Below are 14,151 nucleotides of genomic sequence, written 5' to 3'. Positions count from 1 at the left end.
TTGTTTCTGGAACTATTTTTAGCTGTGTACATGTAATCTTGTTTATTTTATGTTTTTCTCTTCTTTTTAGTGATAATTGTTTTCAATTAATGTTCAAAATCTGCAAAATTGACATTGGAAATCTCGCTCCTAACTTCAGTGCACATAGTTTCTCGTAATAAAACACAAATTGCAAATTGTTGTGATGGCTTGTCCAGGTTTCCCTTTGGGATTTGTGCAGTTTGGCAATCACCATCTACCATATCATAATTGTTATAAAAATGTTTACAAAAAAAAAACATTCTACTCACATGATTCATTGGCAGATTGTGCCTGGCATATAAAGCCATTTGTCATATCACCAAAAACAAGTGACAATAGCGGAAGGCACATTCCATGAGCTACTGCAGCTATAATTCCAACTACCATCAGTAAAACGTCCAGACCATCTGCAAAACGAAACTGAGAGATATGCAAAATAGATGAGTTTTCAATTTTCTCATATTTGAGTTCTGTGAAACTGAACAATATTAAATACCAAAGGATTATGGGTGCACAATATTGCAGCAAAATAACATGCAAGAAGGATGTCAATACTCTACAACTTTCTGACTACTCTACCTCTGAGCTATTTTTATTTAAGTGAGTTGCAAATGTCAAATAATTGGCAGTTACTGTGCAACAAGATTCTGTTGTACTATATTGCTAATCTAGTACAAGTACAAACAGATATTTCTTTTGATTTTTTGGGGCTTTCCCCCTACACTGGTTGGTAAAATACATTTAAAAGAGATAACATGGTTCTTTTATTGCCTGGTTCAGAATTGTAAACACCCCTCAGCGAAGAACCTAACAGCAGGATGTTATTTTGCCCCTTGACCCAGGGCTGGATTCTCCACTGGTGGGATTCTCCATTGCGCCGACAGTGCACCCGCGCCTGGGGATTTCCCGACGGCGTGGGGCTGCCCACAATGGTAGATCCCATTTGCCAGCTGGCAGGACAGAGAATCCCGTCCCCTGTTTCAGCATTCAGTTTGATTATGGTGAGTCTGTATCTTAGGTCCATGCCTTTGGTTGCATCACCCTTAATATCCTTGCCTGACAAAAATCTATCAATCTCAGTTTTGATAATTTCAATTGATCTATCTGGGATTGAGTTCTGAGGGCAGGTTGGGGAGTATTTCCCACTGCAGTGTCTGACAGAAAACCACGCCAGATCTTCCATCTCCAGCATATTTAATTAAGCATCTGGACATTTTGCATCCTTTTCTGTGGCAGAGCAAGCCTGATTGCTCACATTCGGCCATCATATCTGGGTGCCATATTTAAAAGGTGCTTGACTTCACTGATGCACCATTGAAGAAAGATAATGAACCTCCTAAAGAAACATCCACCTGATAGATGTTCCTTCCACGCAGTACTGTGCTGTTCCAGGGTCAATGACAGTCTCCATCCCAGCTGTTCTTCAGGTCAGTCCTATCTTCTGCACGATATGCTGGTCCAGACGGGTTCGAGGGTGGAGGGAAGATTTGGATAGCCCTTCATGCATTCCATTAGCAGAATGCAAATCGGACTCATGCTGACCTCTAGCAGGATTCCCAATCTGCCATGGCGGAGAACATCGGAGGATCCCTCTGTAAATTCATGCTGGTTAGAAACCGATTTTTGGGTCTCCAGCCGAATTTCTGTGTCCACTCCTCGCCCGTTATCTATGCCACTCGTGGGGGCATGGGAGAATTCTGACAAATAACCTTTTAGGGAGAGAGATCCAAATTTCACTCCCTTTGTTTAAAAAGTGCTTTTTGTCCACATTCCAAAGGATTCTAATGTTAAGATTATGCATTATCGCCTCTTATTCTAGACCAACCCCCTCCCAATCAGGGAAAGTGGCAATCTATTCCTTTCTACTTTATCAACTCCTTTGATCATCTTAAACATCTCAAATGATCACGCCTTAATCTTTAATATTCAGGAAATACAAGCCTCGATTATGTAACCTGTCATCAAAATTCACTTCTTTTAACCTCAGTACCATTCTGATCCATCTGTGCTGTTCCTCCTCCAGGGACAATCCTTCCTGACATCCAGGGCGGGATTCTTTAACAATGGGGCTATGTCCCCATGCAGGCATGAAAACCGGCGGCAACAACTCCGGCGTCAACGGACGCTGAAAGGGAGTAATTCTCCCCTTCCTAGGGGACTAGGTTGCCGCCGGAATGGTCCCCGCAGATCCAGCCGGCGGCGAACGGCTGGCGCAAGTTCGCACATGCGCGGAACAGCCGGCGCAGGTTCGCGCATGTGCGGAACCGCCGGCGTATATCCGTGCATGCGCGGGGTTTCCCTTCTCCACGCCGGCCCCCGGGCAATATGGCAGAGCCCTACAGGGGCCCGGCGCGGAGTAAAGTAGGATCCAGCCCACCCGCCGATCGGTAGGCCCCGATCGTGGGCCAGGACACCGTGGGGGTCCTCCCCCCTTCCAGGACGGCCCCCGCACACTCATCTTCCAGGTCCCGTTGTGTGGGAGCGGAGTAATCCACGCCGGCGGGACTCGGCCAAACTCATCAGCCACTTGGCCCAACAGGGCCCGGAGAATCGCCAGGGGGGGCCCTGTCAATGGCCCCTGATCGGCGTGGTGGCGATCCCGCGGGCTGGGCGCCGGGTCGGATAATCCCAGCCCGAGTGTTCAGAACTAAATGCAAGACACCAGAAAGCATCAAACCAGATCTCAGAAGAGCTGGAACCCAACATGAAACCTTCTATGTTAAAATAAAGGCCAACATAACATTAGTATTTAAATATTTTTCTATCTGTCCACCAGCCATTAGTGGTTTCTGTACTTGGACACCTGTGGTGAATGTATTCACCATAATATAAGTTGTCTGTATAGTACTGTGGCCTATGGCCAGGGAATGGTAATATGATCTCCTCCCATGTATTGTACTGGAACCCTGGCGGGCTCTGCCTCTGGCTCCTCTCCCCCTTGGGGCGGTATATGGACCTGCCGCCTGTGGGCGGCGCTCATTGTTACAGCAGTCACAGGCAGGCAAGTTCTTGGATAATAAAACCTATGTTCACTCGTTCTCATCGTCTAGTAGTGAATTGATGGTACATCAATTTATTATCCAAAGACATCACTATGGAAGCCGCTCTGAAGCCTGATAAACTGGAACTCGACGCACGAGCAGCAGACACTAAGGAAATCTTCTCCCACTGCCTCCGCTGTTTTGAGGCCTACCTCGACTCCTCTGAAACGCCTCCCTCCGACACCCTCAAGCTGCGCCTCCTGCACGCCCGGGTGAGCCACCGATTCTCGGGTATGATTGAGGACGCAGTCACGTACGAAGCAGCGGTCGCGATTCTAAACAGACAGTTTGTGAAGCCCGTGAACGAAGAGTTCGCGCGGCACCTCCTCACTACCCGCCGTCAACGCGTCGGGGAATCGCTGGACGAGTATCTACAGAACCTGACACGACTCGCCCACAACTGCAACTACAGGGATGTGAAGGCCGATGAGCACATGAAGTTGATGAGCCGGGACACCTACGTGGCTGGGGTCCGGTCTAACTGCGTCTGGCAGCGACTGCAGGAAAACGGTGCCACTGATCCACAGGACACAGTAAAACTAGCCACCTCGTTAGAGGTGATCTACCAGAGCCTCAGCGCATTCCCGGCAGACCCAACAAACCCCTCGTGGGCACCACAGATATGGCCTTCACCAGACCCGACTACGTCCCAGGCCTGTGCCGCGCGGCTGCCCGTTCAGCCCGGGGGGCCGTCTTGCTACTTCTGTGGTCAGGGCCAACACCCCCGGCAGCGCTGCCCAGCCCGCACCGCGACATGCAGCGACTGCGGCAAAAGGGGACATTTTGCCAGAGTCTGTCTGGCCCGATCCAAAGCCCCGAAGTCAAATGTTTACCAGGCCCGACCCATAGACTCACAGGCCCCACAATGTGGCTACGTGCCTGCCGGTACCGCCCCCTTCAGACGCGTCATCCGCCTTGTGCGGCTCGTGGGGGGCGCCACCTTTAACTCAGCCCGACACGTGCGACCGATGGGGGCGGCCATCTTGGTTGCCATCTTCAACTCAGCCCGACACGTGCGACTCGTGAGGGCGCCATCTTGTGACCTCGATACCTCCGACCACACAGACTACCCGCAGCTCAGCGCAGTCACCCTCGACCAGTCGCGGCCAAAACATCTGAAGAATTCGATGATGGCCGTCCGGGTCAATGGGCGCGAGACCCCCTGTCTTTTCGATTCCGGGAGCACAGAGAGCTTCGTCCATCGTGACACGGTAAGGCGCTGCTCCCTCCACATCTACCCCGCGTCCCAGACAATCTCCCTTGCCTCCGGATCCCATTCGGTACAGATCTCGGGGTACTATGTCATGAACCTCGCGATACAGGGCGCTGAATACGCCCATTTTAAACTGTATGTCCTCCCTCACCTCTGCGCCCCCCTACTGCTCAGATTCGACTTCCAATGCAGTCACCGAAGCCTGACCCTAAAGTTTGGCGGACCCCTACCCCCTCTCACTGTATGTAGCCTCGCGACCCTTAAGGTCACCCCCCCCTTCGCTCTTTGCGAACCTCACCCCCGACTGTTCGCCCGTCACCACCAGGAGCAGGCGGTACAGTGCACAAGACATGATTTTTATCAAGTCGGCGGTCCAGCGACTCTTGAGGGAGGGGGGTCATCGAGGCCAGCAACAACCCCTGGAGAGGACAAGTGGTGGTTGTCAGGACTGGGGAAAAGAATCGGATGGTTGTGTACTACAGCCAGACCATAAACCGGTTCACGCAACTTGATGCGTACCCCCTCCCCCGCATAGCGGAAATGGTCAACCAGATCGCACAGTACCGGGTGTTCTCCACAGTAGAAGCAGCCGGCCGACTCTTCCAGGTCCTCAGGGTCCTTTTCGGCGTCACTAATGGAGTCTCGGTCTTCCAGAGAACAATGGACTGAATGGTGGACCAGTACGGGCTGCGGGCTACATACCCATACTTGGACAATGTTACCATCTGCGGCCATGATCAGCAGGACCACGACACCAACCTTCAGAGGTTCCACCAGACCGCCCAATCCCTCAACCTCACATTTGTGCGTTTTCTGCACAACCCGGCTAGCCAACCTCGGCTACGTCGTGGAAAACAGGGTCCAAGGGCCCGACCCCGACCGCATGCGCCCCCTCATGGAACTTCCCCTTCCCCACAGCCTCAAGGCCCTCAACCGCTGCCTGGGGCTATTCTCCTATTCCGCCCAGTATGTCCCCAACTATGCGGACAAAGCCCGCCCACTTATCAAAGCCACTATATTACCCCTGACGGCTGAGGCCTGCTTGGCCTTCAGCCGCATCAAGGCCGATATCACTAAGGCCGCGATGCACGCGGTGGACGAGTCCGTCCCCTTCCAGGTAGAGAGCGATGCGTCAGACGTCGCCCTGGCCGCCACCCTCAAGCAGGCGGGCAGGCCAGTAGCCTTCTTTTCTAAAACCCTCCACGCCTCCAAGATTCAACACTCCTCTGTCGAAAAGGAAGTGCAAGTCATTGTGGAAGCGGTGCGGCATTGGAGGCACCACCTAGCCAGTAGGAGGTTCACCCTCATCACCGACCAACGGTCGGTAGCCTTTATGTTCGACAACGCACAACGGGCAAAATTAAAAACGACAAAATCTTGACGTGGAGGATCGAACTCTCCACCTCTACTGATGATATCAAGCATTGTCCTGGGGAGCTCGTCAAGCCCTCAGATGCCCTGTCACGCGGCACATGCGCCAGTGCACAAGATGACCGACTTCAGGCTATCCACAATGACCTCTGTCACCCGGGGGCCACTCAGCTTATCCACTTTATTAAGGCCCACAATCTGCCCTACTCCACCGAGGAGGACAGGGCCATGACCAGGGACTGCCAAGTCTGCGCAGAGTGCAAACCGCACTTCTACCGGCCAGGCAAGGCCCACCTGGTGAAGGCCTCCCAGCCCTTTGAGCGCCTCAGTATCGACTTCAAAGGGCCCCTCCCTTCCACCAACCGCAATATATACTTCCTGACCGTTATTGACGAGCACTCCCACCTCCCCTTCGCTATCCCATGTCCCGACATGACTTCAGCCACTGTTATAAAGGCACTGCACAGCATTTTCAACCTGTTTGGTTTCCCTGCATACATCCACAGTGACCGGGGCACCTCTTTCATGAGCGATGAGCTGCGTCAGTACCTGCTCAGTAAGGGCATTGCCTCGAGCAGGACGACGAGCTACAACCTGCAGGGAAACGGGCAGGTGGAAAGGGAGAACGCGACGGTATGGAAGGCCGTTCTTCTTGCCCTTCGGTCTAGATGTCTCCAGATTCCCCGTTGGCAGGAGGTCCTCCCCGACGCGCTCCACTTCATCAGATCGCTCCTCTGCACAGCCACGAACGGGACCCCTCACGACCGTTTGTTTGTCTTCCCTAGGAAGTCCATCTCCGGGGTCTCGCTTCCATCCTGGCTGACAAATCCGGGAGCTGTCCTTCTCCGGAAGCATATGCGGAGCCATAAGACCGACCCCCTGGTCGAGAGGGTCCAGCTGCTGCACGCCATCCCCCAATATGCCTACGTCACGCACCAAGACAGACGGCAAGATACGGTCTCAGTCCGGGACCTGGCGCCCGCTGGTTCCCATATCAATGCGCCCCCTCCCCACTGCCTACCGCCACCCCCCCTGGGGCTCCTGTACTGAGCCGCCACTACACTGCCGCCATCCACCACCCCCCTGCCTACCCCCACCCCTCAACCATCGCCGACACGCCGGACCGAAGCTCGAGACAACACACTCTCGGAGTCAACAACTACAACGCCCGTACCCGCCGCACCGCCATAGCTGAGGAGGTCCAAAAGAACAATCCGGCCTCCAGACAGACTAAATGTATGATGACCCCACTTCACCCCCAATGGACTTCATTTTTAACAGGGGGTGAATGTGGTGAATGTATTCACCATAATATAAGTTGTCTGTATAGTACTGTGGCCTATGGCCAGGGAATGGTAATATTATCTCCTCCACTGTATTGTACTGGAACCCTGGTGGGCTCCGTCACTGGCTCCGCCCCCCCCCCAGGGCGGCATATAGACCTGCCGCCTGTGGGCGGTGCTCATTGTTACAACAGTCACAGGCATGCAAGTTCTTGGATAATAAAGCTTGTTCACTTGTTCTCATCGTCTCGTAGTGAATTGATGATACATCAACACCTAAATCTCTCTGCTTCTCAACAGTTCCTGGTTTCCTGACATTTAGAAAATACTCTGCCCCATCAGGTAGTGTAGGATCTTGGAGGGTGGTGATTATGGTAAGATTATTGAAGATTAGAATAAAATTTGGGTAATGTTGTGACCTAAACGGAGTTACAAGAATAATTTTTAAAATGTTTTAGAGTACCCAATTAATTTTTTCCAATTAAGGGGCAATTTAGCATGGCCACTCCACCTACCCTGTACATCTTTGGGTCGTGGAGGAAAAACCCCACACAAATACGGGGATAATGTGCAAACTCCACATGGACAGTTACCCAGAGCCGGGATCGAACCTGGGACCTCGGCGCCATGAAGCAGCAGTGCTATCCACTGCGCCACCGTGCTGCCGACAAGAATAATGTTTAAAGTATGCATATCTATTTCTTATTCCAAAAATTGGCTTTGTTAACCCTTCACCAACTCAATGCATTTGAGGGGAAATGAGATTAGCACACAGGAGAGAAAGTAATAGAAGGATTTTCCCTGATAGGAATATATAGAGATGGGTGTGTGCACCATAAATGTCAGTATAAGCTAGTTGGGCCAAAAGACATCTTTCTGTGCTGAAAACTCTGCCCAGATATTTATCGTAAGGGAGAGTGAGAGGCCAAAAGTGTCCAAAGAATCTAACAAGGCCAAAGAGGTGCAGGTCTTACTAAATCTAACAGCAAGACCACATCATCATTGTTTTATTTTTTTCTCACCCAACAGCCAGCCAAATAGAATTAATAGCTGTTAATAGCTGAAAACCAGCGGGATGAGTCCACAACACTGATCATTTGGAGGTAGTTTACAGTAATTTGGGTGGACCTTTGACAAAGAGTCATTCAGACTCGAAATGTTAGCTCCCATCTCTCTCCACAGATGCGGTCAGACAGACCGAGATTGTCAAGTATTTTCTGCTTCTGTCTGTGTTGATGTTACCCTTTGTTATCCCTTATTCCCCTTTGAGTAATGCAAAACCTCTTGTTTGCAATAGAAAAAAAGTAGAATTCCTTTTCAAATACTCAGTCAAGTAGCAGCGGGAGACTAGCATTGAGGAAGGCATGTTTTCCTTGAAAATTAGACCAAAGATTACACATAATCACACTAAGCATCTGTACACCAATACTCATGTAGCATTGCCTCCAGGCCTAAAAGTCATTCCAACATAGTAACAGTTAAAATGTCACAAAATTAAACTGTGTCCTGTGTACAGGTCTCAGCCTGAAACCGCAGAGCAGTGAAATTGTCTTTAGAAGAGACATACATACCAACTGAAGAGCACTAACTGATTGTACTTTTTCAACTTCCTTTTCATCTTTATGCTTCCTAAAAAATAATAGTGAAAGACTTTTAAATAATACAGTTCTATTACTCTACTCACTCTTCCAGCATGAAGCAATGTTTTCATTTCTCGGGATGTGATGACACTAACAAAGGGGTTTGCCTGAGAAGGTGGGATGAGGTCAATTCAGGGACATTACTGTGACAGATGAGCCATGTGCAATTTATTATTTGTTAATTTTAAACATTTTATGTCCCACAACAAATTAACTTTTCATCGAAGATAAAAGAAAGAAACAAAGCGAGTGTGAAACGTGCTTTGTGCTGGTTGGGAATGGAGTGGAAAGCAGGCTGTCGACTCCCTACCTCCTCATTTACACCACCCTCCAAGATCAGTTTCACCCTCCCTCAGTGAATTTTGGGTTTTCAACAGATTATCGTTACTCGAAAAACCATTGAAACGTTCACTCATGCTCACCCACTCAATTATGTTCAGGCTGAATTTCCACACCATTTTTCGAGGGTTTTGGTGGCTCCTTCACCAAAGCAGCTGAGTAAGAGATTTGCAGTGGAAATTAAACCCCACTCTGCCCTCCTCCCACTTCATGTCGGCTATCATCTCCCTCGCTTCTTTAGCTCCACCTGGAAGTTTTCTTCCCCTTGAAACTTACCTGGCAATTTTTTTTCCCCTGTTCAAATTGACATTGTCAAATTGTCATTGACAAACTAAAGGTCTCCTCGCATATTCCCCAGAGCATTTGCTGCTCTATCTCCCCCCCAAAGGACCACACATAGTTTCTCTCCATAGAATCCATGGAATTTCCACAGTGCAGAAGGAGGTCATTTGGCCTGTCGGGTCTGCACCGACCCTCTGAAAGAGCACACTACCTAGGCCCACTCCCCCTCCCTATACCCACCTAACCTGCGCTTCTTTGGACTGTGGGAGTAAACTGGAGCACCCGGAGGAAACCCACGCAGACACGGGAGAAAGTGCAAACTCCACACAGGCAATCAGCGAAGGTCGGAATTGAACCCGGGTCGCTAGGACTGTGAGGCAGCAGTGCTGATCACTGTGGCGCCCCTTCTATCCTCATATGTTGGATTGGCTCTTCAGAAATGCTGCTATCATCTTCTCCCTCCCATCATCAAAACTGCTTCCAGCTTGTCTTTTCTGCTTCTGAACTCCTCAGCTAATCCCTTTTGACGTCAATTCCCTTCCTCTTCCCTCAGTTTCTCTCTTGCCCAGATCCTGTTTCTCCTGTAAATGTTTCTGACCTCTGTTTAACGTAGACGGGAATTTTGAACTTATGAATAGTCCTGTTTCGAGCATGCAGCAACTAGTATCACAATTACTGGACAAGGGAAGGAATAGTGCTGAAGGAAGAGGTTAAGTTTGTCATAATATCCACTCATGTATATAATGAGATGCAGACAGGCAGTGATTGACACACAGGATGACCAGTCAACATACAGCACAGTGCAGCCAATCACCAGACAGGGCATTACCACTATAAAGTCAGAGGGCACGAGGTTTCCTGCTCTCTCGGGACCCAGCCACTGAGACAGTCAGAGACCAGGAGCTAGCAAGTACAAACACCATGCGGTAGCTAGTAAGTCTGGTCAGGCTACTACAAGGTCTCCATTCAGTTCAGTATAGTGTCGACCCACAGCTGAATATGTATATCAGTTCATCGTTGAATAAAACAGTGTTGGGTCTTCTCCAGTGTTAGACGTCTGTTTCTAGCTTCCCTGCATCAAGTGCAGTCCACATCGAACCTACCTGCCTAACACATCAAAGTTCTGTACTGATCTTCAGGTGACCATTTTACCCTGGGTTTACTATTTACAACAAATTCAGCGTATTTTGATAAAATTCTAAACATGGCTCATAGGGTTGGGGTTAAAATATGCCATTTCTATCGTGCAGAATAGTTTAAATTATAAATGCTTTGAAATTGTTTTGACACCTTCGGATCTCGTATCGTAGCGTAATAATATTGAAGTAATACAGTACCTGAAAATTAGAACTATCAAAACATTAATATGAATGCAATACAGGGCGGCACGGCAGCACAGTGGTTAGCACTGTTGCTTCACAGCGCGAGGGACCCGGGTTCGATTCCTGGCTTGGGTCACTGTCTGTGCAGAGTCTGCACATTCTCCCCGTGTCTGTGTGACTTTCCTCCGCGTGCTCCGGTTTCCTCCCACAAGTCCCAAAAGACGTGCTGTCAGATGAATTGGACATTCTGAATTCTCTCTCAGTATACCCGGTCAGGGGCTGGAATGTGGCGACTAGGGATTTTTCACAGTAATTTCATTGCAGTGTTAATGTAAGCCTACTTGTGACACTAATAAAAATTATTATTATTTTTCGCAATATTTTAAGCACTTTTGTGTATATGAGGTGGGCCATCGCAATAAAAGCTGGTGTAGCTTTGGTAATTAAGAAGCTGAAGATAATTACATAACCTCACTCCCAGCAGGGAGCCATGTTGAAAAGACAGCTGGGATTTTCTAGCACCGTCGCAGTGGGATTCATTATGGGAGATTCGGCGGTTCAGCCAAAAGCGGAACCGGACAATCCCAGCACTCGGTGAGGCTGGAAAAATCTCATCCAATATTTTGAAGAGTCAATGCTAAAGTGTCAAACAAGTCCTGTACCTCTGGCCAATAACCCCTTTTTAAGCACACCCTTTCCTGCTGGGAGGGTGCAATCAAAGAGTCAACCCATCTAGTAGAAGCTATGTGAATAACTGGAGTGTTCTTTGATTTGATTTGATTTGATTCATTACTGTCACATGTATTAGTATACAGTGAAAAGTATTGTTTCTTGCATGCTGTCCAAATAATGCATACCGTACATAGGGAAGGAAGGAGAGACTGCAGTTATAGCAAGGTGTAGAGAAAAAAATCAACTTAATACGAGGTAGGTCCATTCAAAAGTCTGATGGCAGTAGGGAAGAAGCTGTTCTTGAGTCAGTTGGGACGTGACCTCAAACTTTGGTATCTTTTTCCTGACGGGAGAAGGTGGAAGAGAGTATGTCCGGGGTGCGTGGGGTCCTTAATTATGCTGGCTGCCTTTCTGAGGCAGCGGGAATTATAGATAGAGTCAATGGATGGGAGGCTGGTTTGCGTGATGGACTGGGCTACATTCACGACCTTTTGTAGTTTCCTGCGGTCTTGGGCAGAGCAGGCTCCATACCAAGCTGTGATACAACCAGAAAGAATGCTTTCTATGGTGCATTTGTAGAAGTTGGTGAGGGTCGTAGTTGGCATGCCAAGTTTTCTTAGCCTTCTGAGAAAGTAGAGTCGTTGGTGGGCTTTCTTAACTATAGTGTCGGCATGGGGGGACCAGGACAGCCTGTTAGTGATCTGTACACCTAAAAACCTGAAGCTTCTCAGACCACTCTTAAGAATTTAGTTCACTGCCATTGTTGTGTATGTGATATTGATATTTTATTGTCAGGTGATTTTAAATCATCATTGCACGTGGTGTTGAATGTTATTGTACATTTTCATTGAAAAGAACCCACCACTTACTTTTGTCTATTCTCCTCCTTGGGATCTTCCAGGGGCTTTTTCTTATATTTTGCTTTGCTCAAGTCACCATTGCTCAAATTTTCATCCTCTGCTTCCATGGTTACCTGAAATAATAGCAGAATTGTTGGCATTTTTGCTTCAGTGAATAATTCAGGGTTCTTTAAAATATTCAAATTATTCAAAATTAAAAGCATAGTTAAGGATGTAGCTCCACAGGTATGCTCAAATCATTGGCATGTCATATTCCAGGTATTGCCACACTCATGATATCATTCTACCCGCCAGACCTAGATTTCTTCAGCTAAAACATAGGGCCGTCTTTCGCGAGAAAAATAGCACGTGAACGGTTTCCTGCATTATTAACTCACAAATCGACCAGAAAGTTCAGCGATACACTGGGAGTTGTCAATTTCCAGAAATCGCTGATAGATTTATGCCCCTTCACTGCTTGCATCGTACAAACGGCAACTCATCCTTAACCTCCTCATTACCTGAATAACTTGCTGGATTTACACATTAAATTTACATCAAATATGCTGCAGAAAGTTAGGGCTGGAACAAAAGTAAATTTTTTAATGACATGATAGTGCTAGTACAACCGCTCTGGCCGAGAAAGAGGACAATTTAAAATGTCCAATCTCATTATTGCATGAAGCCAATTTATCAATTTTTAAAATGCCAAACTTTATTTTCTGTTAAGGTTTTTTCTTTCCTTTCTTTTTTTCACTTTCTCTCAGTACGATCTTTCCCTCGTTTTTTTTTCCTTTTTCCTGTATTTGTCCGTCATCAAGGACGTCAACATTGTCGGTACTGCAATGAATGAGGTACAAGATGCCCTCCTGCCCCTGTTGCCCCTTTATCAGCTCACACTTCCAACAAGTTGGGATGCAACTTTTCTTCCAGCAAGGAAATGTCCAAAAGCACACGTGCTTTAAGATGCCCCACTCCAGCAGAAAAATGTTACGTGTAGCTGTGGGGTTACGACGAAAAGCAACACATCCATTGTAAACACACCTGCTGCATCCCACAAGTAGCTGTTTGCAGTTCAGATTCAGTAAAGAACTGGTAGATTCGCCGTTTGAACTTTGATATGTACCATGTGACACTCCCAGGATTGCAAATTACTCATGATCGTATCCAAATAAGCTGTTTGTTCATGCAAGTTTCACCAGAGCAAGGCAAATTCGACCAGTAATATTATACTGTAACTTTATTAATTTAAATAAGTAATCGACGTCAGAGGCCAAGGCCCTTAATGTAGGACACTGCCAAAATTGAAATGTGTAAAGGATAAGATAAGATAAATCAAGGAGCAATGATTATATGCTGCCAAAGTTAGCTTTTGAAAGGATTCCAGAAATCTAGTAGGGGAGAGGATGGAAAAAGCAAGTGAGCGAGGAATTGCCGATCAGATTTTGCATTCTTCCCTGTCCAGGAATGTAAAAGATGCTGTGGACTCGGGTCTAACCCCCTCAACATTAATTTAACTCCTCGCATGTTTGCTCTGTTTCAAGTACTTAAAATTTCCATGAACAAAATCAATGGTTGCTGCCTTAATCATCCCCTGTAGCAAAGCATTTTATGTTTTCCACAATCCAACGCATGAGCTAAAAACTTATTTAGACCTGAACAGCAACTGTAGCTTGCATTCTGATGTGACCATCAATTCACTCAAGGACTCGTGTCGGAGTAAAACAGTGGTTTTAATTAACTATCAACTTTGCCTGCCTGCGACTGGTACATACTGAGGACAGTCCCACAGGCCAGCTACTCTTATACGCTTTCAAAGGGGCAGAGCCATGTGCGGAGCCCGTACATGCTCCAACATCCTCCAACATCTCCCCCTGTGGGTGAAGCCATACAATGGCCCACAGATAAAACCCACAGGGTTAATAACATAGAACATAACTGGTGAATTAACTGTATTTACAAACATAGAACATAACTGGTGAATTAACTGTATTTACATTCACCACACATTCTTATAGCAGTCTTAATAAAGAAAACATTCCAAGAGGCAACATAAAACAAAATATGACACCGAGTCACATGAGAAAACATAAGAGTTATCCAGACTCGAAAGGTTAGCTCCCTTTTG

At 47.7% G+C, this 14,151-nt stretch overlaps 1 protein-coding gene across 2 annotated transcripts in view; it reads right to left on the bottom strand.

Moving 5' to 3' along the window:
- LOC140425196 (ATP-dependent translocase ABCB1-like) overlaps positions 1-13,127 on the bottom strand; it is a 176,845-nt gene extending 163,718 nt beyond the window's left edge. The window contains exons 1-4 of one of the 2 annotated variants that reach the window (XM_072509206.1): positions 13,068-13,127; positions 12,054-12,157; positions 8,501-8,558; positions 291-441 (exon numbers count right to left, since the gene is read on the bottom strand). In XM_072509206.1, coding sequence (XP_072365307.1) covers positions 291-441; positions 8,501-8,558; positions 12,054-12,157; positions 13,068-13,076 — 322 coding nt within the window. In that variant the 5' untranslated portion in view covers positions 13,077-13,127. Of the gene's footprint in view, positions 1-290; positions 442-8,500; positions 8,559-12,053; positions 12,236-13,067 lie in introns of those variants that run through there. The other variant, XM_072509205.1, reaches the window with a different exon arrangement.
- Between the last annotated feature and the right edge of the window lie 1,024 nt (positions 13,128-14,151).

This window comes from Scyliorhinus torazame, chromosome 6 (assembly GCF_047496885.1).
Source record: "Scyliorhinus torazame isolate Kashiwa2021f chromosome 6, sScyTor2.1, whole genome shotgun sequence".
Lineage (NCBI taxonomy): Eukaryota > Metazoa > Chordata > Chondrichthyes > Carcharhiniformes > Scyliorhinidae > Scyliorhinus > Scyliorhinus torazame.
This window is presented reverse-complemented; position numbering and strand designations above follow the sequence as displayed.